Source organism: Dermacentor albipictus, chromosome 7 (genome assembly GCF_038994185.2).
Source record: "Dermacentor albipictus isolate Rhodes 1998 colony chromosome 7, USDA_Dalb.pri_finalv2, whole genome shotgun sequence".
Taxonomy (NCBI): domain Eukaryota; kingdom Metazoa; phylum Arthropoda; class Arachnida; order Ixodida; family Ixodidae; genus Dermacentor; species Dermacentor albipictus.
In genome coordinates, this window is record NC_091827.1 from 61,529,808 (window position 1) to 61,554,014 (window position 24,207).

Genomic DNA, 24,207 nt, shown 5'->3' on the forward strand with positions numbered 1-24,207 from the left:
AGTTCCGATTGCAGTGTCTTTGAAAACTTTATTTGTTTGAACATGCCACCTGCACTAGGCGGAGCATAATAAAGAAGGTAACCGCCCAACCAGATGGAAAGTATGCCTTACCAGATGAATCTATCTAGTCATACTGTTTGGTCATGCTGCACGCGACAGATGTTGCGTGATGGGCATTGCGTGACATATGTGTGACATAGATGCGATGCGTAGCGTTCGATGTCCGCCGCGTGCGCTGCGAATGCCCCAGGTAGACGTAGCATTAACTTCTGGCGTTACGTATGGACTCGAAGTAATGTCACTGCATGGACATTTGCTAACATTTTATTGACGTTCGCAGCCGCAGCGACACCTCAGGAAGCTGTTTTTTTTTTCTCTAACCTCTACTTACCTTGAGCTGTGAAGGAAGCAAGGGCATCTTCGTTAGTTTTGCTTTAGTTGCCTGTCATCTTGTATGCAGTTGTTATAGACCACTGAAAAGTTCACGATGGTTCTGCTTAACACATTACGAACTTTAAACATCTACAGCGTAGCACTGCAAATGTCCGCTGCAAACGCAGTATTCACTGCTGGCATTACGCTTAGACTGAACTAATGCCACCTCATGGACATTTTCTGACATCATATTGACGTTCGCAGTTGGAGCGATACCTCAGCTAGCTGTGTTTTTTTTTTTAGTAATCTCTACTTACCTGAAGCTGTGGGGGAAGTAAGGGCACCTTTGTTAGTTTTGCTTTAGTTGCTTGTCATCTTGTATGCAATTGTTAAAGACCATTTAAAATAGTGCGATGACTCTGGTTAACACATTGCGAACTTTAAACATCTACAGCGTAGCACTGCGAATGCCCGCTGCAAACGTAATATTCACTGCTGGCGTTAGGCATAGACTGAAGTAATGCCACGTCATGGACATTTTCTGACATCTCACTGACGTTCGCAGCTGGAGCTGCACCTCAAGTAGCTGTTTTTGTTTTTACTAATCTCTACTTACATGAAGCTGTGAGGGAAGAAAGGGTGCCTTCGTTAGTTTTTTACACTAAAAAACTAACGAATTTACACACGTGTTAAATATCACGAAATTTTCATAAGGCTCTGCTTAACACCTTACGATCTTGGAAAACCGCAGGTTAGCACAACAAACGTTTTTAACTGTCCAATGACATCCAGGGCCGGTATTCACAAAAGCCTCTTACGCAAAAATTTTCTGAAGATAAAATTCCGGGGAATACATATACTCTACGAACAATTTGCGAAAGTTGACGGCCAATGACAAAAACACTTACAGGCGATAGGCTTCACGAATACAGCCTCAGATAACGACCTGTGCCAGTGTCGATATGTTGGACTGATGTACCGCTGAAACCAGAGCTGTATCTGTGGTACATCAGATGGCCGAGCTAGGCCATCTTTCGGTGTTTTACTTTGGATGTTTTCAGGATCACTATGGCATATCCAGCGGATGTCCCCAACGTCCAAGCAATGGTATCCCTATAACATCCTTTTGATGCCTTTGGGGCATAGTCAAGAACCTCAGCCTGCTTGAGTTTCGCTAAGCCAAGAGGCTACCCTTCGAGAGCGGAAGACAAGCCTCTTCTTGCATGCCCTAATCTTCAGCTCCCTATTGGCTTTAGTTTCTTATTGCTTTTAAAGCGTTTTCTTGTTGCTCAGTTTCGTGCCGTCGGCATGGCTCGCAGAGAGAGAGGTGAGAGGCGAGACAACTGTCCAAAGGCGATTCCTCCAATGAGAGAAGAGTGGTCGGTGACGTGGCGCAAAGCTCAGTTCCCTCGGAAATCATCAGACGGGGCTCTGCTCCGTGCATCGCTAAGCATCACGGGAGGCGAAACCTACCGATTGCACCTGCAATATCGCCAAGGTTTTCTCCATTGCGGTAACGCCTGGCCTTTACCTTCGCAAACTGGCTACGCATGTGGTGCTTCACGTCGCGGCGTTGGCAGTGCCTCTCGTGGCGCACTGCTGCGCGTCGGGCTGCACCAGTGCATGCGTGGACAGCCGGCGAGCATTCGTGCAATCTTAGAAGAGCGTAGTAGTTCAAGCGAGAACGCTATAAAACCTCCCTTACAGTGAAATGTCAGTGAGGAAGCGCAACCTTCAGACCCTCGAGGGATTCGGCGAGCTCGAGATGGGACCGAAAACTCCGAGGCCCGAGGTTAGGTTAGCCTAATATAACCTAACCTAATGATCAAACATTCGCTTTACACGCTCGCAAACGCACTGTGAGCTTTCTTTTTTCCTGACACCTCGGAAACCGTGCACTTCCCGTTCGGTAGTCGAAGAGCACGTTGACAAAAAAAAAAGAGGCGCAGTGGTCTGGCTGGGGCGCATCATCATGGGGTTCTGTAGTATCCGCAATGACCTCCGAAACGTTCCTCGGCCGCTTTACTCAACAGCCATGATCTCGTCCGCTACACAGCCATCGGCTAGTTTGCTCCTGGCTGCAGGAGTCTGCCCTCAATGAGCTTGAAATTACTCAGAGCCTATACCAACTTCTGTTTAGCCTCCAAACCAAAACTTCGTTATGGGTTATATAACGAAGTTTTGTTAGACACACACAGAGTAATTTGACGCACGCGTGTTGCACTTGACGTCGTCTACTCTAGAAGGAGCATCTCCGGCCTTAATTTGTGCGCTCACGATATTCTTTCTTCGTGGAAGAGATTGCCCGAATGCTAGCGCAGGGTCAATCACCGGATCATATTTGAAAAACAATTGTTGCTGCATCCTGTGGGCGAGAATTGGCAATTTTAGGTCAGTCAGAAGTATTCTGAAGTCTTGATTGTGGATGATTAGAGGTAATGACCAATGGGCAACGTATGGGCAACTATTTGTTTCCAGAAGACATGAAGCAATCTCTCACATCTCATGCAAGGAATATTAGCCTCGGACTTGAACTAGTATGTAATAAGAATATGTTTGAGAATAAAAAATTTAAAAAAAAAACTGAGGTAATGAACGATAGCCAGTCTAGAGAACAAGAGCTCGTGATTGTCTGTCAGCCCCGCATGAGATTAAAGCGTCAATTTGAAAAACGCTTACAGCCTTTCGGGCTTATTTTGCCCCGCAGGATAGTCGTAATCTGTTTGCTTGCACTTGATTTTTTCTTGATAACTCTGCGCTCCCTACACTCTTCAAACGGTTGCACCCTTTGGGGTGTGTATTTGTCCCACAACAATAATCGTCATCTGCCTTGCTGGCGTTTCCATTCTTGAAAACTGGGCTCTGGCTACTTTCCTGTCGAGAATGCTGCGTCACACTGATAACGCGCATGCCGTTCGGGACTGGGAAGTACCGAACTCGCAGCGTTAAAGAAAGGAAACGTTGGCAGGACAGATGACGATTATTATTGTGGGACACGATACGCCCCAAAGGGTGTAAATTTTTCTAAGAGTGTACACTCTAAAAACGTTTACACCCTTTGGGGTGTACATCTGGCCACACAAGGATAATCGCCATCACCCTCGCTTGCGTTTCCTTTTATGAAAAATCCGCGCCCGCTACTTTCCCGTCAGGAATGCTGTGTCATGCAGATAACGCGAAAGCCGTTCGTTTCTGGGAATTACCGGGCTCGCAGCGTTAAAGAAAGGAAACGCGGACGAGGCAGATAACGTTTATTGTTGTGTGGCAAGATACGACTCAAAGGGTGTAAACGTTTCTTAGAGTGTACTTTCGTGTCGATAATGCTATGTGACGCTGATAACACGCATGCCGTTCGTGATCTGGAAATACGAGGCGCGCAGGGTTAAAGAAGGAGAGTGCACGCAATACAGATATCGAATATTGCTTGGGTACAAGATAATTGTTAAATGGTTCAGGTATTTATTTTCTAAAGTGTAGGTATAGTCGCAGCTAATCACGAGGTGAATGCATTGGAGTGCATTCGGCAGGCGTTCTCAAGTCATTGAATGACTGTCTACAAATTACGGATGAAAAGTGCGAATTCTACCACTGGAGCGGAAACGTGGAGGATAAGAAAGAAACTTCATAATACTGCAACAGCCAAAATTTAACACACCAGGAAGAATGGATTAGCAAGCTGACGCATTACATTTGCGATTACGAGACCGCATTATGGTTTTGCTTAATTTAGAGAACGAAATTGGCTTGCAAGGGCCGTGTAATGCGTATGCGGCAGATGAACGATCATCTGATAGGGTAACAGGAAGGGAGTGACGAAAATGCAGGCGGGAATGGTAAAAAGGTGGGAATGGAATAAAATTAAGCAGTTTGCATGTAATGCATAGAATCGACTGGAACAAGATGGCGGCAACTAGTTATCGCTAAGAGCGACCTTCGTCGTGCATCTGACGTCCAGTCAACTAGATACGTTCTTTTTATTCGTTAGGCAGCTGAACCTGAACCAAACCGAAACGTCCGAACAAGAAATCGATAATAGTTTTCCAGTTCAACACAATGAATGAAACCATGCCTGGGGTTTGAAAACGTATCGATGGCGACCAAAAGGGTCGCGATTTGCAAAAATGCCGCCATGAAAATCACTAGCACGCTCAGAAATTCCAAAGATGAAATAACTCAGAAAACGCTCGAAAAGTGACAGAGACAACGCGCCATCAACTTCTGCTTTTCTTATTATATTAAAAAAAACTAATACTAACGGCAAGCGATCTTCCGTCGCACATACATCTAGGAAGACTGACGAGAGTAAAAAAAAAAAGAAAGAAAGACAAGGTATGGGATGGGCATGTACTTACTCCCTGACGGCACGGCTGAAAAGGAAAGATACATGATATTCACGCGTACAGAAACGGGTCGCGTAATACACAGTCCGCGACGTGAAGCTGCAGCATTCTGCGTGCACCCCTCGGAGTTTATCATTATTGCCATTAACCATAGAAGTATCCTCATGGCGAGGTGAAATAAATGAAGGACAAACTGGTTTAAACAAGACAAGTTGGAGACTTGCAGTATAATCTTGGTGTTCAGCTATTTGGTAGTGTAATATTTAAGAAAATATGCGGCGCAAGCTAGGCGCGAACGCAGAACACCTACGACACCCGTACTCTATGTGTACTTTGACTGCATTTAGCTTGCGCCGTATGTTTGTTTGAATAAGACTTGGGATGTTCAATATTGGTAGAACAAGGAATGCCTCGGGTGGGATCCGACGTTCCGAGACAAGGGCAACTTCTTTCCCTGGCACTGTTTATGTACACTCCGGTTCACTCTACCTAACCCAATTTGTGGAGGAGGGCAAGTACACGGTGAGAGAAGTCGAGCAGTTGCTATCCCGGCGAAGACAAGTGCAGCCCGTTCTCGAAGCATTGGCTTTAGCCTGAGATATCTACCACTGTTGGTCCGAGGGAAATGGTCAGGTATTATCGAGGAATACAAACAACGACTAAGAAAATGAGTGTAACAATGTCGTTAAACACGCAAGTACCACAGATAAACGAAAAAAGGCGCTTAGAAGACAACGATAAAATGGCTAGCGACGCAGAAAATGTAGGGTAACTACGTCTTCCTACTGCGTCATGTAATAAGCCGTTCCTGTCAGCAATCGCACTGAACGTAACTGACTATCAACGCAAGTGTGGAGTTCACATTATCAATGTTTGTACTGAAGGGCTTCTAGATTATAAATAAATGTGTGCTTTGACGAGTTTCCAGGTTATCAATCAATGTGCATTTTGAACTGTTTTCAGGTTATGAGTAATTGAGAGTGCTGAACTGATTCTATGTTATCAAATACAGTGAGCGCCGAACTGCGTCCACGTTATCGCGTGTAACGGGTTTAATTTTCTCAACGGTTATTAATTAACGTGCATATAAACATTTTATGTTATCAATTATTGAGCTGTTTTGAAGTGATTCGAGGTTATCGCTATTGCGCGATGTGCAGGGTGGATCTCATGTTGCCGAAGCTACTCTTTAAAAGCGCGCTTAGGTGAAATCATATCTTAGCTAAGAGTGCACGGCTTTTGTTACTCACGATGTAACTTAAACTCTAGGAAAGACTGTTATTCAAACTATGAGGAACCCTGAGATGCGACACAGCACATGTAGGCACATAAGGTGCGTCGTGCTCTCGCTATTATTTAGCCTTTAGCCGCTAGCCTTTAGCCATTTACTGTACCAGCTAAGCACATGTAAACGTTTGGCAGATGCTACCGGTGGATACGGCCCCGACATGGATCCGTTACCATAGACGTGTCGCTCTCCTTCTCCCCCTAGAGATGATTAACTGCAGCCAAAGACCCTCGTGAATCACACTATTTGAAATGGCAACATAACCTGTACACTATGCACAATGTTAGGAGCCGAAGAAGAGGGAGTAGCCAATGAACATGTGAATAAAGGTGGAAGACGACTAAAGAATTGGTTCGAGTAACCAGATTATGTACAATAAGGCGACATAGTTTGTTTATTACAATAACATGGAGGCCAGTTTAATGATTTCGTGACGTTTTGGTAGTCAGATCCAAGCACAATGGTGTGACAGGTTGAATGTCTGGTTAGCGCGCAGCCTACCCGCAATCAAAAAAAATATATTGCAGGTTAGATAATTTGCGACCTAACACTCATACCGCCCATAGTTGCAGAACGGTGTAGACAGTTCGTGTGAAACAGAAGCAAGGCTTGCCATGAGGAAATTGACAGCATGCACTAGTCGCTGGTTAAGGGCGCCTTTGGTCATGCTTAAAACATCGGAAGGCAGGCAGAAATGTCACAGTGCTGGGACTACTTCGCGTATATGAAACCAGGTGGCGTCAGTAGTCTGCTTCGTACGCGCGCTGATTGGTTGCCTTGTGGAAGGCCGATATGCAAGACGAGTGGCGGTACTTACACATGTTTGCTCGTATTCACAAAAAAGTCTTACGCTAGAATTGTCCGTAACAGAAAGCTTCAGTCAATCCTGATGCTGGAGATATTAATACCGATCGCTTTCTGGCCAATGGCAGAGAGCACTTACGAACAAAAGGCTTTGGGAATTCGGCCCCAGCTAAGGCACAGTATGGTATTTTTAGTAAAACGAGGAGAATTGAGAGAGAATGTGCGTTATTCCTAGTTGTATACAACTAGATAATTCTACATTTCTATATTTTACTGCACATTTGAAGAACATATTAGGGGGGCGTGATGTCAGGATTGGGGGCTCAATCCCATTGCACGTGATCCGTTGTCAGGATTGGAGTCGGGCATGAATTAGAAGGTAGCTGGTCCATGCCGTCGTCCAACTTATCCACGCTGAGGACGTTGATGAAGGGAAGGACTGCTTCTCATCGAGAACGAGGAATATGGGTTTATTTACAGTAATTATATGACTCTAACATGACTGTTTGAGAAAGTACATCAGTCTAACATGACTGCTTGAGACAGAGTGTCCTGAGCAGCCGCACAAGAGCGGTTTTCAAACACTCGGTCCTCTCCCGATACAAGGGGATGCGAATGTTCGTTCAGTCATCGCAAACTAGCCGCCTCTTCGCGGTACGGTTTACACACACACACGCACACACGCATACACACAGGGGCGATGGTCCGGAGCCGATGTCAGAGGGGCTTCGTAGAACTCGGGAGCCGTTCCGTGTAGCGCGTTGTCTTGCGTCTTGGTCGGTGCGTGGGAAGGAGTGTCTGTCGGCGTTCCCATGGCAGCTCCCCCGCCCATATAGGACCTCAGGTCCGCTTTGTCGTGTTGCGCACAAAGCCTGCTTCGTCGAACTCCTTCAGTCACAACGCATCCTAGCTGAAGCGACGGAGAGTGGAGGACGCGCGTATTGATATCGACACAAAGTCGACTTAGACACGCCGAGGCTAGAGGTTGGCGGCGATGCTCCCGGGATGTTGCCTCCACAGTCGCGACGGGTTGGCAAAACTTTGCACTGCAGCTGGCCGTTCTTAACAGGGGTGACTCGTTGCGTGCGACTTACATAGGCCTATGCTGCATCAAGACTGTCGCTGTTTAATGTCAGCTAGTAGTACAAATAAAAAGGTAACGCTGCGCTACGCTTTGGCTAACAGCCATAAATACTACTTTGCTCGTATCGGATGCAAATTGTCGCGCCGTAAACTATTATGTCTACGTGCGACTACATAAATTGGAGATTACCCTGCGGACCGTTAGAGCATCGCCTTTCACAACTTTTCACAGGGGGGGATTGGGGGTTAGTCTCCCGACCCTCGCCACCCCTTAACCCCATCAAGGACACAATAAAGTTTTATCTCTCTCTCTCTCACAACTTTCGTATGCATATTTCAAATATTTCATGCACATAACACCTCTTCAATACATTTCCTTTTGTGAAGGAAACTGGCTGTTGCCTTTGCGTCCAGGATACCTTTAATAATTACACAGCCGACAGAGCGCAGCAGCCCTTTACATGCAACACTGAATATATACAAGGAACGCGTTGGCAGGGTGCAGAACGCTTTACGTGCACGCAGGCTAGAGTATGAGTTATGACGAAGCCTGTCCGTCTGAATAATGTGCGTCGTTGCTGCGGGCGCCCGTGACGGTTGTCGTTTCCGCTGTGTCGATGCGCCTTCCAAATCTTCAGCGCAGCTGGTAAGTTGCTTGCGACGGCCACGTCCTACGCCGACACCACCACGGCGCACCTGGTCGCGACGTGGAAACAGGGGCAGGCCGGCAGAGCACTAGGCCACTGCTGTGAAGGCGAAAGACGAGCCACCTACTCCTGGGACGTATCGGTTCCGCGCACGAAGCACTGCACCAGGCCGCTGCGACAGCAGCCGGCTGGTGCAATACAGAGCACAACCACGAGCGAGTTCTCAGCCCAGGTCCGCACGGTAGCAGGACAACCGGTCGCCAGTGCCCGAGCCTCGACCGACGGTCAGTGAGCTGCCGTACGAGCCTCCCGCTCGCTCTCACCCACTCACGCTCTAAGCACGCCGCTTCCTTGTTCATAGCACACGGTCTTCTTCCGTAATCGCCATCATTAATTTTCCTCTTGTTGTTACCACACAATGACCATCACTCCAAGCTGGCTGGTCAAACATTTCCTGTTGTCACGGCCACACGCCACAATCCCCGTCATCACGCATTATGTCGAGGAAAGGCGCGATGAAGACATGTTGCTTGATTATGTATCCATGCTGCATAAGTCTTCGAGTTGATCAGAGCTGAGGTATCGCGACGTAGGCGAGGCCAATATATTGCATCGAGGACGCAATCAGTACTCTGCGCCTAATCTCGCACTGTTTGAAGGTCGGCTAAATAGCCTCACAGTAGTTTCTGAGGATAGTGAATTGTACAGAAGGCGTTTTTTTTTTCACGTTAGAAATAAGAAATCACACCGAGCGATATACCATTTCCTGAAAATTGTCCCTAGATTTTCCTTTCTAGTCTCGTTCCGTCACGCCCTATAGTCGTCAACCAAATACTTCCTATTGACATCTTTACGTCGTCCTTGTGCCCAGTTTCTTTGATATATAATGCATGCATGAAACCGTTGTCTAAAGTTTCTGTGCACGCACAAGTCCTCCGATCCCTCGCCGGACCACTTTGTTAAGATTGCTTTAGTAATTAATATACAGTACTCATCAAACCAATTTATGCCGAGTAAAATTTTGTTTCAGTTGGTGCTTAAAGCAACTGCACTTGCCTACCCTTTGCACTTAAAGCACTTGCCTACCCTTTGCCGAATATCGCCTGTTGCTGCGCACTGAAGTTGGCGGCGCCACGTCAAAGGAGACAGAGTGAAAGGAAAGCGACCTGAAGAGAGGGGACTTGTAGCTACTGACCAACCAAGAAGGCACAGCGCGCTAGATTTAGAGCCGACTTATGCTCAATCCGCGTGGCCCTCCGAACACCTCTCGCACGTGTGCGGAAATGCAGAAAACTGCACATGTCACTCACAAGCGCGAAACTTCGGTTTAGCCTGGGTCCGCCTGAGCAGTGTAAACCTATACTTATACGTCTGTTAACGACAATGCAATTTTCTGCAAACTCCGCACGCGTGCGGAAGGCGTGCAGAGGGCTGCGCATATTGTGCATAAGCCGTCCCTTAAGGCGCCTGCATGTGTGCGTGACGCTTCGCGAGATGTAAGTTCTCGATTAAGTTAGCGGCAGGAGTTCACGTTCCAATAGAGAGAGAGAGATACATAATTCGTCATTCAGCCTGAAAGCTGCGATACTTACGGATTGGTTCCAGCTCGGACGCAATGGCAATCTCCGACGCTGCGAGGAGAAACGAGCGTGGATTATTTGTGCCTCCTTTGCGTTTACCGCACATGTGCACATTACGTACCCATAACCTAGCCTGCATTTTCTTACTCTGTTCTTATGAGCAGAAACGTTAAAGGGGCACTAAAGAGAAACAATAATTCAGTTAATGAAGCATTGTTTGAGAACCCTGCAGGCAGTCATTTCAAAAAAATAGTTTGATTATTAGATGAGAAAATGAAGGTCCAAGTATCAGTATTCGAATATCGCGCCGATACCTCAGCGCCGGTACGTCAGCGTGACCTCAGGGATTCCAAAGTATCTTTCCGCATTTGGGCCGCGTTGGCTGAGTAAAGGTTTCCGAAACTTGCCGTGTTTAATATTTGGTCCCTTCAGAACACAATGTAGTTAATCTCTACCGCTATATATAATTAGTAGTCGCCAGGAGACGCCATCAAAATTCGAGACGTCACAGCCACGCGGTGTGGGAACTCAAGTAGACGTCGCCACCCATATCTCATTCTTGCGCTTTTTCTGGCTTACCAAAGGTCTTATTGTTGTAAGAGTGGTGTTTTTGGTGTTGTAGAAAGGTAATTTACTGATGCAGAAGAAATCATTTCTCACTTTAGTGACCCTTTAAGGTCCCCAATAAACGTTGTTCTAAGCTTCATAACGGCAATCGTAGTCCCCACCTTGGCTTCATGTCATTTGTATAACGTTAGTAAAGTGGGAATCGGTCTAATTCAATCGGCTACTAAAATCAAATCAAATCAGTTCATTCAAACATCCTGAGATGATTAGGGGCACGGATAAAAAGCCCTGAAAAGGCTTGACGCGGGTGCGTGCCCCCTTGGAAGATAACAAACGCCTGCCGGACACCATGTTCGCTTTCCGCGCAGGCCTGTCTACACAAGATGTGCTACTCCAAATCACGGAAGAAGTGCTCAGTAACGTTTCTCGCAGCCGCGAATACTTCCTCCTAGCAATCGATATCAAATGGGCTTTCGACAACGTTAGCCACCAAGGAATCCTAGAAGGGCTGGCCAACACCAACTGCGGCGAGCGAACGTACAATTATGTTCAGAGCTTCCTGAGCCACTGCACGGCGCAGCTGAAGATGGGAGAGATCCAGACTCCAGTGTACCACCCTCCCAACAAGGGCTGTCAAGAATGGCGAGCTGTGAAACAAGATTGCCACACAGTTACGACAGGGCGACACGACGCGCACCTCTCCCTCTCCGTCGCTGCAGCTGGGAGGCGTTCAAAGAAGCGACCTTTGCGCTGGAATCCGCCGCCTTCCTCCAGCCCCTTCGACATTGTGACGGAACTAGTTCGGTGCGTGAACAATGATTCCGGAGTTCCCCAACGCGGAGCTGATTTGACACGCCTGGACAAGCTGCCGCGGGAACGACGTATTTTTGTGCTTCTCACGGTTCGGAGTGGCACGGAACAACGAGCGACCCTCGATCGGCAACGATAGTTCCCGGAACGGCACCCGCCAACGCCGTCGTCGGGCATCAGAGCGCGGTTGCCTTTGTGTACGTAAACTGTTCTGCAGAGCCGCGGCGCGTTGGTGATGAGTAAACGAACAGTCGCCGCGTCGTAGGACCGGCGGATCGAGTGTATAAAAACTGTGGTTGTGCGAATGCTGAGACACTTCTCTTGAGCAGTCATGTTAGACTGAGTCACTTCTCTCATGCAGTCCTGTTGGACTAATTCTCTTTTTCTCAAGCAGTCATGTTAGACTGATTTAGTTTCTGTAAATAAACCCTTTTCCTCGTTCTCGATGAGAAACAGTTCTTCACTTCATCAACGATCTCAGCGTAAATAAGTTGGACGACGGCATGGGCCAGCTACCTTCGAATTCATGCCGTACTCCAATCTTGGCAAAGGACCACGGACGATGGGATTGAGCCCCCAATCCTGACAACTGGCTGACAGCGGTGAGATGGACTTTGCGACATGGTGCTGTATCTGCGGTGAGTGCTTGGTTTTTGCTTTGACTCTCTAGGCTTCATTTTGTGGTTGTTCTGTTTAGAACAGTAGGGAAGCTAGATTGTTGTGTGTTAGCTAGGTTGTGTTTTCCTAGCTAGATTTAGAGAGCAGAATCAAGGCAGTAAAGCAGCAGTCATGGAGTTAAGGACACTGCTGAGAGACGAGTTGTTGATTGTTGGTGAGGAACTGGGCCTAGATGTACGCAAGGAAATGCTCAAATCGGAATTATTGGAGCTAATTTCCAATCAGGCCAGTGAGCAAGATATTGAAATGGGATTGGAACTTCTCAAAAAGAGAGAGAAAGGGGAAAAAGAAAGAGAAGAACGGGACAGAGAAAAACGAGAGAGAGAGGAACGCGATGAAGATCGCGAGTTTCAGTTAAGGAAAATGCAACTTGAACTTGAAAGCAAACGTTTGGAGTAGCCTCAAGGAAGTGAAGGCGCTCTGGGTCGATCAAGTGAGGCAGAATCGTACCGCATGGACAGGCTATTAAAGCCATTTGAGGTCGGGACCGACATAGGCTTGTTCCTAAGCAATTTTGAAAGGACTTGCGAGAAGATGAACTTCGGCCCGAGTACATGGCCACAGCGGTTGCTGTCTATGTTGCCGTGTGAGGCGGCGGAAGTAATCGCCAGACTGAGTGTGCAGGATGCATATGATTATGCAAAAGTTAAGGCTAGTCTCCTGAAGAAATACCGCCTTTCAGCCGAAGCTTATCGGCAAAGGTTTAGGAGCACAGGCAAGAAAGATAGCGAGGGCTATCCGGAGTTTGCATATAGCTTAAAGGCCAACCTAGTCGAGTGGCTTAAAAGCGCGGAAGCGTACGACAGCAGAGACATGATCATTGAATGCATGTGTCTAGAGGAGTTTTACAAAACCATCCCCCAAGCTGTGAAACTGTGGGTGCAAGACAGAGGTAATGTAAACACTGTGGAAAGGGCGGCTGAATTAGCCGAAGAGTACGCAACCCGTAGAAAGTTGAACGCCGAGGAGGGAAACTGGGACGGTCGAAATGGACCGCGGAAACCATTTCCGTTCAAAAAGGGTGCGCAAACTAGACGATCAGAGCCTGTAGACATGGCGGAAAAGCCCGCAGAAAAGAGCGAGGAGAAACTTAACGGAGAAACCGCACAAAAGGAACAGAAAAGAAAATTCGAATCTGTTAGACCAATTCGCTGTTACAAATGCCACAAACTGGGACATATAGCTGTAAACTGCGAGAAGTCTAGCGTAGTTTTTTCCTACGTGGAGGAAAAAGATGAGAATATGGAACTTTTAAGTCCATATCTCCACGACCTGCAAGTTAATGGAAAACCATGCCGAGTGCTAAGAGACAGTGCCGCCACGCTGGACATTGTCCATCCGTCTTACGTGATGGTAGATGACTTCACCGGAGAAGTAGCATGGATAAAACAGGTTGTAGAAGAACACAGCTTGTGTCTGCCCATGGCCAAAGTCAAAATCAGTGGACCATTCGGGGAGCTAGAGACTGAGGCTGCAGTTTCCAAATTTTTGTCACTGCAGTATCCCTACATCTTTTCGAATCGCTCGAATCAGTTACTGCGTGACAGAGGGCTCAAACTGGGAGAGGGCATAGTACAGGCATTGACCCGAGGCCAAGCTGGTAAGATCGCGGCGCTTTCGGCTGAAAATGCTCAAGCTCCTCCAGCGGAAGCAGAAAAGGGGATAACTTCAATACCCGAATCCGAGCTAGGCCCGAGGGACAAAAGAACAGTTGAGGAGAGCCTGCCAGCTGACCAGCTCAATGAGAGCGTAGCACTAGAGTGTCAGAGTTCTAGCCTGCAGGAAGAGCAAGCAGACGCGCTCACAAGCGAGACAGGGTCGTTATTATCACCGGCCTCAAAGAACTTTGATCAACTCTTACGCGTGGATAGAGAGTCACTGGCAGCTGAGCAAAAGAATGATGAGAGCTTAGCAAAATTACATGACACAGCTAAAGAAGGCATTGCTAGGCGCAACGTAACGATACATGAGAGAGGAGGATTGTTGTATCGGCATTACAGAGATCGAAAGGGTAGGATTTTAGATCAGTTAGTCATACCTACTAAGTATAGGCAGGACCTTTTGAGTCTTTGTCATGGAAATGGGTGGTCCGGCCACCTAGGCATAAACAAATCAAAGGAAAGATTGCTTATGGAATACTACTGGCCTGGCTGTTTCAAGGATGTAGAAAACTTTGTAAGATCATGCGACGCCTGCCAGCGTTCTGGTAAACCAGGAGAGACATGGAAAGCTCCACTGAAGGTAGTGCCCTTAATAACAGAGCCTTTCAGACGACTTGTAATAGACACGGTAGGGCCTCTTCCAAAAACAAAATCAGGCTACAGGTACTTGTTTACCATGCTGTGTCCGGCTACCAAGTTTCCAGAAGCAATCCCTTTGAAAGAGCTCAGCTCCACCGAAGTAGTAGACGCGCTTTTGACAGTGTTTGCACGAGTTGGGTTTCCAGCCGAAATTCAGGCAGATCAAGGGTCAGTATTCACGAGCGCACTGACTTCCACATTCTTGCAAAGGTGCGGGGTAAAGTTAATACACAGTACTGTCTATCACCCTCAGTCAAACAGTGTAGAGAGGTGGCATTCGGTGCTTAAGCGAGTTTTGCGTGCGCTCTGTTACGAGCACAAGGAGGACTGGGAGAACTGTCTGCCGGCAACTTTGTTTGCTTTGCGAACGGTTCCACATGAGGCGACAGGGTTCTCACCAGCAGAACTAGTGTATGGGAGGACACTCCGGTCTCCACTGAGAATGTTAAGAGAGATCTGGGAGGAAAGAGGGGAGAGTCCAACCGTGGTCGAATACGTGCTAAATTTACTGGAGCGGCTAAGCGCAACCCAAGAACTAGTCGGAAAGAACATGGCACTAGCTCAAAAGAACGCCAAATTCTATTATGACAAGAATGCGAGGCTTCGTACGTTTAACGCCGGAGACCAGGTAATGATCCTCAAACCTTCAAGAAAGAACAAGCTTGAAGTTCACTGGGACGGGCCCGTTAAAGTGTTGCACAAACTTTCAGATACTAACTATGCTTTGAGAATGCCCGGTCGCAGGAAGGAAGTGAGGATATATCACTGTAATTTGATGAAGCCGTATGTAGAGCGGAGCGGAGTCGTTAACTATACCGTCAAAGAGCCGGATGGCACTAGTACCAAGTTTGACGAATATAGGGCGACCTCCAACTCTGAAATCGGCCTAGAAGAAATAGTAGAGCACTCGGTAAGCTCGCACGCTCTAAAACCCGAGCAGCTAGATGAGCTAAAAGGGGTGTTAGGGGAATATCTCGACAGATTCAGCGATCGGCCGGGTAGAACCGATCTGATAACGCATGAAATTGAGCTGACCTCTACCGAACCAGTAAGATCAAAACCTTACAGGGTGTCTCCAAGACAGAGAGAGATTATGGAGGCAGAGATACAGCGCATGCTAGAGTTGGGAGTTATTGAGCCCGCTGAGAGTGACTACACGTCACCGCTAATACTCGTAGAAACCCCTAACAAGGACCCTCGTCCGTGTGTTGACTACAGGAAGTTAAATGCCATCACTAGGGATCAGCTGTACCCGATACCCAACATTGAGGAACGAATTGAAATAGTTAGCGCTGCTAAATACATTTCAACTATAGATCTCGTGCGGGGGTACTGGCAAGTTCCCCTTTCAGAAAGTGCCAGCCGCTATGCCGCATTCATCTCGCCTGTAGGCACTTTTCGCCCTCTCGCACTCAGCTTCGGGCTGAAGAACGCGCCGTTTAGCTTCTCTAAGTTAATGGATATTGTCCTAAAGGACTTGCAGGAGTTCGCCTTACCTTATCTTGATGATGTGGCCATTTTTTCGGACAGCTGGGAACAACACGTATCGCACCTCAAACAGGTGTTCTCACGGTTGAGGGAAGCCGGCTTAACGATGAAAGCGGAAAAGTGTAGGTTTGGTTGTTCGCAGGTTACTTATCTGGGCCATGTTGTCGGTCAGGGCATGAGACGGCCGGCTGAGCTGAAAATAGCTACGATTGGAGAATTTTCTCAGCCGCGCACGAAAACGGACCTTCGTTCATTTTTGGGACTTGTGGGGTACTATCAACGGTACATTCCGAATTACTCGCAATTGGCAAGTCCATTAACAGACGCCCTCCGAAAGGGAGCACCGAGTAACGTACACTGGGATAAGGACAAAGAGAACGCTTTCCAAAGTTTGAAAACGCTATTGGTTTCTCGCCCTGTGCTTCGCGCGCCAGACTACACAAAGGAATCCATAGTTCAATGCGACGCAAGCGACAGAGGTATGGGCGTGCTACTTAGTCAGGTCGGCGACGATAACGAGGAGCATCCTATCCTCTACGCCAGCCGTAAACTAAATGTAAGAGAGGAAGCCTACAGCGCTTCAGAGAAGGAATGCGCTTGTTTGGTTTGGGCCGCCCAGAAGTTGTCGTGTTACTTGTACGGAGCGAAGTTCATCTTCGAGACCGACCACTGTCCTCTGACGTGGCTCAGTCAAATGTCACACAAAAACGGCCGCTTGCTCCGATGGAGCCTCACTCTCCAAGAGTACAACTTCTCCGTTAGATATAAGAAGGGAAAGTTGCATAGCAATGCGGATGGTTTGAGCAGGCTAATTTGAATTCTGCGTTTGAGGGTCCCGCCTAAATTTTGGGGTTACTAGTGTTAGCTTTTCTTTAGGCGAAGAAAATCCCCTCTCATTCAGCAGAATTCCCTCCATTAATTGCTGAATTTGTCAGCAGGAATTTGCTTCAGAAATTGGCATAGTGAAATGTAGCATTTTTTTTTGTTTCTGCACTTATGTTGTTGTTGTTTTTTTTGAAGCCTAGCGAGTCTAAAGTGAGAGCCAATGCACGTCATCTCGGCGCAGAGCCGTGTTGTGGGGTTCATTTTGCAGTTGCCTGTCCTTGTTGGATGTTTTGGGGCGGTGACATCAATGCACAAGTGGTCGCTGCGAGCCAAGACATCAATCCCCCCCTGACCAGCAGCCGTTCTCTTCCTGCCTAGCGGTTGTCAGCGCTAGACAGTCGAGACTTTCCGGGCCATGGAGGCGCTGTCAAGAATGGCGAGCTGTGAAACAAGATTGCCACACAGTTACGACAGGGCGACACGACGCGCACCTCTCCCTCTCCATCGCTGCAGCTGGGAGGCGTTCAAAGAAGCGACCTTTGCGCTGGAATCCGCCGCCTTCCTCCAGCCCCTTCGACATTCTGACGGAACTAGTTCGGTGCGTGAACAATGATTCCGGAGTTCCCCAACGCGGAGCTGATTTGACACGCCTGGACAAGCTGCCGCGGGAACGACGTATTTTTGTGCTTCTCACGGTTCGGAGTGGCACGGAACAACGAGCGACCCTCGATCGGCAACGATAGTTCCCGGAACGGCACCCGCCAACGCCGTCGTCGGGCATCAGAGCGCGGTTGCCTTTGTGTACGTAAACTGTTCTGCAGAGCCGCGGCGCGTTGGTGATGAGTAAACGAACAGTCGCCGCTTCGTAGGACCGGCGGATCGAATGTATGAAAACTGTGGTTGTGCGAATGCTGAGACACTTCTCTTGAGCAGTCATGTTAGACTGAGTCACTTCTCTCATGCAGTCCTGTTGGACTAATTCTCTTTTTCTCAAGCAGTCATGTTAGACTGATTTAGTTTCTGTAAATAAACCCTTTTCCTCGTTCTCGATGAGAAACAGTTCTTCACTTCATCAACGATCTCAGCGTAAATAGGTTGGACGACGGCATGGGCCAGCTACCTTCGAATTCATGCCGTACTCCAATCTTGGCAAAGGACCACGGACGATGGGATTGAGCCCCCAATCCTGACAGGGCACACCACGAGGTGCTGTCGTATCTCCCACGCTGTTCAACGTCGCCATCATCGATCTCGCAAGCAAACTGCGGGACCTAGCAGGTCTTCGTCACGCAATCTACGCAGACGATATAGCACTCTGGACCACCACAGGGTCCCTCGTTGAAAGAGAAGAACGGCTGCGAACTGCAGCAAATCTCGTCCAAGAATACGTCAGCCACCGGGGACTGCAATGCTCCCCCGAGAAATCTGAGCTCCTACGAGTCTGGCGAGGCCGGGGTAACCACACAGTCACGTACAGCCAGCCGTACTACCACCTCACTCAGTCCGAGACGAAGCAGGCCGACACACTTTTGAGGATGGCTTTGAAGACCGCTCCCCGCCTGCCGATGAGTTCATCTAGTGAAAAATTATTGGCGCTAGGGTTGCAAAGCACCCTCAGCGAAGTGGCTTCTGCCACTTCGCTGAGGGCTTAAGAGAATACTTTAGCTCGAGACCAATTCCAACGTCACCTATTCAAATACTTTCAAAACGTACCAGTGATTTTGTGAGACATTACCTTGATCGATTTTAAAGAAATGTGTTGCATTTGAAAGGGAAAGTTTTTTGTTGACATTAGGAAGAGGAAGTTTTATTTAGAACCTTGATTTTACAAGAAATAAACAATTATTGGTAATTTAAAATAACGGAAGCTTGAAATTTACAAGTGCGTACCTCAGCATCGAAAGCAGACATTGCATTTCCATTAAATAAATCCGCTAGATCACGTAAAGCGGACAAATTCTGTATATAACTTTACTGCTTACGTCAATTTGTTGCAAAGTTCAGAAGGGTTTTGCAAAAGTCTTACTAACAATTTCTTTCATGTTCCAAAGCACTCTGTGATACATAAATTTTCTCGGCTTCAGACGTAGTATTAGGTGCAGTTTCCAAATTTGCGATACCGTTTTTCATTGCAGATTTACAGTGTTCCATACTTGGTAGTCTTGTTTCTCGAAATTTTAATAATAATAATAATATTTGGGGTTTTACGTGCCAAAACCACTTTCTGATTATGAGGCACGCCGTAGTGGAGGACTCCGGAAATTTTGGCCACCTGGGGTTCTTTAACGTGCACCTAAATCTAAGCACACGGGTGTTTTCGCAAATTTTAGGCCAAGATAAAAAATTGGTTGTTTTCCCAAAACGCGAAGCATGCATCGCGATAGCAAATTAGTAGACAACTATACTAAGTGAGGACAGTACCTTTATCGGCCGTATAAACTTGTAAACATTCGCTTACTAAATTAACAAGCATGATATAACCCGCGCACAGTCTACATGAACCCACCACACTATATAACCGCGGCAAGACGCTGTCAAAACGGCTGCATGAGGACGTGCGGCAGAAGCAGCGAGCGAAGTGCTGCCTATCGCTTCAACACAATCTGAGCGGCAAGAACACAGCACGCACGCAGCTATGACCGCCGGCGCCTTTGGCCAACCTAGACTCTGTCCACGCATAGCAGATTGCTGTCAAGATATGGCACGCGGGGTCGGCCACATGCAGCAACCACCGGAGTAGAATGACTCCACATCCCTTCACTCCCCTTTCCCCGGAGCCTTCGGGAGACGGAAGACGGCGCGTTTCCTCCCCGCTTTCCTCCGTCGCACACGTGAGATTAGGCCACGATCGTCAGCTCACCGTCTCACGATTTCACTCGCCCATACAGCATACGGCACGTGGCGACGATGTTACCGTCCTTGGACTCTATACGGAACATAACGATGACGGCGGCGGCGAGCATTCGCCTGAAGTGGACATATAATCTCATTTTTTTATTTATTCATTTAGTTTACTTATACAAGAAGCCAAAGGGTCGCGGCCAAAAGCGCTTCCTTGCACCTGACTTGGCGAACTGTACACGGAGGAAACAGCGCTATACAGCACAATAATTCCTGTGGCAATGAAATTACGCTTCCTAACCTTACATTTTTTCCTTTCAGTGTTGCTAAACTTACTGCATTCGGTGCAGCGGTAGCCAAGAAAGAAGACTTCACCGTTTTCATGTATTTAGGGCAGAGCGCCCGAACTAAACTTTGCTTCAAACATCCCTTACAGCGAATACATGGACAAGGGACCAAAGGAACGACGAATACAAGTCTTTCTTTTGGTCCCTTGTCTATGTATGCGCTGTAAGTGATGTTTGAAACAATAGAATACCAACCAGACCGTGCCCAAACCTTGTTTCAGTAAACTTTCCTCTATAGGTGATGAGACTGTGCCGATTTGTCCAAGCATTCGGCGTGCACATTTTGCACAGCAGCTATACCATTCTTGGCACACCAACGGAGTCTGCCAAACAAACAAGTAAATTCTCGACATCGGGCGAAAATCAGCCTTGCATGTCACTAGCGTATTCTTTAGCACAGGAGCCAGTTTAGGGCTATGTCTGCCTTAAACTTCCGCCATCGGAATGAAACGGAAACTGCGTCATGACCCGACATAGTGATGTCCAGCCTGCCTGCACCAAGCCAAATGGGTAGCCATATTTGAGCCATTTTCTCCCTTTACACGAAGCATTTCGGGCCGCATCAGCTCCCCGTTTGGCATCCAAAATCACCGACTAAGAGGCGACGCACTAATGTTGGGGAGAGAAACACCCCTTTCCAAACATTTAGGTGCCTTAATGAGCGAGTATCCGGCATGGAGTGCTCTTGCACCTATTTTACCCCGCAGCAACGGTAGATAACGAACAACACGTCAGTGGTTAGACGAGCGCTCCCAGAGAGGCCACATCTAATGATCTTAATTGATCCCCTTTTCCAGATGACAAGCCCAACAAGTAGCCAAGCACCGGGATGGGAACCATCTGTACCCATAATCCAAACCGGTGGCATTCCAGCGGCACCAGGATTCGAGCCCAGTCCCTCCCGAATGCGAGGCAAATGCTCCACCTACGAGGCGACCGCTGCCGTCGGCGTGCATAACACAACGACAGCGTCTCTCAGCTTCAGAAAAGACACACTGAGGCGTTTTTGGAACGTTCGTAGGGCTGTGAACCTCACAAATGTTTGAATCGTTTCGGGACGTGAAGTACAACACAGATAGAAGAGCTACTTGAAGCCGAGCCAATTTAAGCCAGTGACAAGGTGCGTGCCTAGATATTGACTGCCAATCTAAAAAAAAGATGACCAAGATAATGAACGTCCGCACACATTTTCGTAAAGGGGGCAAAAACGAGTCAGAAATTGCTACGCGTTTCGCCTGAAGCTGGCCGGCTTCCATGTCGGCTCATGACGTAATTCTGGTAGCGGCAGACCCAGCCACAAGCCGCCTCTTGCGGTAAACGAAAAAACTAATATTGAGGCCGCCATAAACAAAAGGTGGCCAAACGTGGATGCCGCTGCTAATGCAGACCACGGTGCAGGCCCGAAGCCACGAAAACTTGAGTGACGCAATCTGCACTGTTCGAACTGTTGGCGCGATACGATAAAAGCGCACCTGCCATCGACGTAACAAGCGGCGTTGCACGATACGCAAGTCACAATAGAAGCACGCAGGTCTACGTCAGACCTAATTGTACGGATCAGGGAAAACAGCAACTTAGTTCCAACAATCCCTCTTTTTTTGCTGCCTGTGAGAGATTGTGCAATTCGGTCTTTTCAAGGGAATTGTTTGAAGAGACGGACACTGGTTGGGTTGCGATTCACAACATCAAAGTAGCTGAATAAGAAGCATTCACCAATTAACGTTTTATTAACTCGTGTTAAGGCTCATTGCAAAATTAAGTCGGCCAATAGTCAAGTCACGTTTGCTTATAACAAATCATAAAACAAAACTACATTTGACATATCGGAATTCAAAGCTTTCTGAGAAGTAAATTGGTCTCTTAACGTTTTACGAGAAGAGAGTGCTAAAGAGCTAAGGATAGTCTTAGCTGTAACACCAATCAGTGCTTTATCACAGTTGGGAGACGAGATATCTCAGAAATCACGTTAGCTTTAGTATTTCTGCGCTAAGCAGACATCGCGGCACTATGCTCCTCAGCTTCAATTTCGCAAGGCAGTGAATAACTTAGAAGTAAATAATATCTTTAGTTAGCGACCGGAAAATTGCGACCCCTCGAGCACGTAACTTCCAGCTTGTCGGAAAATTTACCTGGAGAGGCCTAATTGTGCAATATATGCCACAATACATTTTTATTGGTACAAAGGAAAAAAAAACAGTAGTATATGTCAACCGGAAACGTGTGTGTACGTGCCTGCATGCACGTGTGTGTGTGTGTGTGTGTGTGCCTGTGTGTGCCTTTGCGTGCGCGTGTATGTGTGCGTGTGACGCTGAGAACCAACTTACCCATGTTGAATGTGCACTCGAAGTTTGCCTATACAGAGGTCTGGCTGCTTGATCAACCTGCAACATAAAAAGTGAAGTGTTGCTTCAGGAGACAAACACCAGAAGTGCAGGAACGTCTGCTCCTGCAGCAGAGTTTGTTCGGAACAAATGAAACACACGGTTGGCGAGTAACGATAGGCGCCTAAGAGTTAAAAGGTGTCGCCACTGCGAGAATAACTTTGAACTTCATTTCCCATCCGTCATCCATACAGGTGACAGGGACAGAGATTCACTTAATTCGGATTGGCTAGATCGGCGTTCCCTGTGAGTATGATTGGCAACATGACTCAAAGCTGCATAAACGGTCTAGTAGTTATTTGTTAAATATTGGTTAGAAAAGCAGTAGGAAGACATCAAGGTTCGTTCATAATTGCCCTGACAGAGGTTCATAGCACCGAGGCAGCGGGGTCTTCACTTGTTTCTCTTATTGCGGGCGTCACGCGTGGTACATTTGCCCGAGAATGGCAGAGATTCGGTCTTGTCGATAAGACAATGCAATACTTAGTGCGAATAGTATACACGGAACCAGGAAGCTAACTTCAATATACACACACACACTAATGCTATGTGCGAAACTCTAATGGACATCCATTCAAATAAGATAACACTTCCTTTAGGCGAAAATAAAGAAGGGAAGCTTGCGCACAGAGCACACAGCAACATAATATTCGCGGCTTCAGCTGCAATCATGTTAAAGTACCTTCGTTCTTCGACAAAATAGTACATTTCTGAATAGTATCTGTTGAAGTTAGCGCGCGTCCCCATCTCTTTCATTAAACCATGGTTTCTTCAAGCTATTCCTTGCAGCATCTTTTCCTCTGCCACAGGGACAACACGACGCTGTGGACAAGACGCGACCACTCACGCAGCATCGGTACCCTAGCCTAGGTTAAAGACGGCGGCTCACCTGAAATCTCCGGGATCTGACAGCGTTCAACGGTTCGATTGAGAGCACGCGCTTGGTAGGCTTCGTCTTCTTAGGCCGGCGCATGAGCGCTTCCGTCTATTCTATTAATTGATAATGATGATGATGACCTTAAATTCATTGGCACATATCCACTCAGGGGTCTTGCCCAAGAGTCGGATAGATTTTATATATGTGCTAAGGGAATAAACGTAAGGAAGGCGCAGTTCACGTCTCCCCCTGTCTTTTCACCGCTTTAGTGCTGCAAGAAAAAATGCTTGAACAAACTCTTCGAAGGTTTAAGGTTTGAAGGAGAGCTTTTGGGGGAGGGGGGTATGCATGCATGGTAGAACACAGTGCTGAAGAAATGGAGAAGACGGAAGACAGGATGGGTGCCGGGGGACTGTCAACAATTGCTTTTATTTTACATGCGTATATAGGTTGAAAAGAAAGGGCACTTTGGGAAGAAACCAGAGGTGGAAAGTCTTCGAAGGCATAGCCTTTTCTGAAGAGAACCTGTCTTTCTTTGTTTTGGGCCCCTTACCTTGGGATTTAGCCACATGGTTGTTTTCTCCGCTGTCCAAATAAGCACGAGGTCAAACGACCATATGCCCGGTTAAATTTTGTAAGTTTTCCTTTCTTCTTTTGTTAACTTTTCACTTGGTTATTGTTGATTTCAATTGAACACGCAGGTTCGCCTTTCAGCTGCCCTTACCTTAGAGCAGTTATAAAAATCCATTTTTGCATACAACTTCGAATAATTCACCCATTTCACGGCCCCTTTCTCCTAGTGGGTGCGAGTCACACAATGGACGGGCAGCAACCAGTTGCAGCAACAGCAGGTGGCGCATACCGTGACTGCTGTTACCGCGCAAGAGTTCCGTTCCCGGGACCTGGCCATACACAAGCGATACGGGACTTTAACCTCTACAGCCTACACGGACGTGGGTTGTTACCCCAGACGCGC

The 24,207-nt window shown here is 47.5% G+C and overlaps 1 protein-coding gene across 2 annotated transcripts in view; it reads right to left on the reverse strand.

Annotated features, from left to right (window-relative positions):
• Positions 1-23,343, reverse strand: part of LOC135904732 (uncharacterized) — an 80,643-nt gene extending 57,300 nt beyond the window's left edge. Inside the window, exons 1-4 of one of the 2 annotated variants that reach the window (XM_065435669.2) lie at positions 23,244-23,343; positions 22,298-22,354; positions 10,130-10,168; positions 4,728-4,742 (exon numbers count right to left, since the gene is read on the reverse strand). In XM_065435669.2, the coding sequence (XP_065291741.2) occupies positions 4,728-4,742; positions 10,130-10,168; positions 22,298-22,301 (58 nt within the window). In that variant the 5' untranslated portion in view covers positions 22,302-22,354; positions 23,244-23,343. Of the gene's footprint in view, positions 1-4,727; positions 4,743-10,129; positions 10,169-22,297; positions 22,355-23,036; positions 23,062-23,243 lie in introns of those variants that run through there. The other variant, XM_065435670.2, reaches the window with a different exon arrangement.
• Positions 23,344-24,207: the final 864 nt, after the last annotated feature.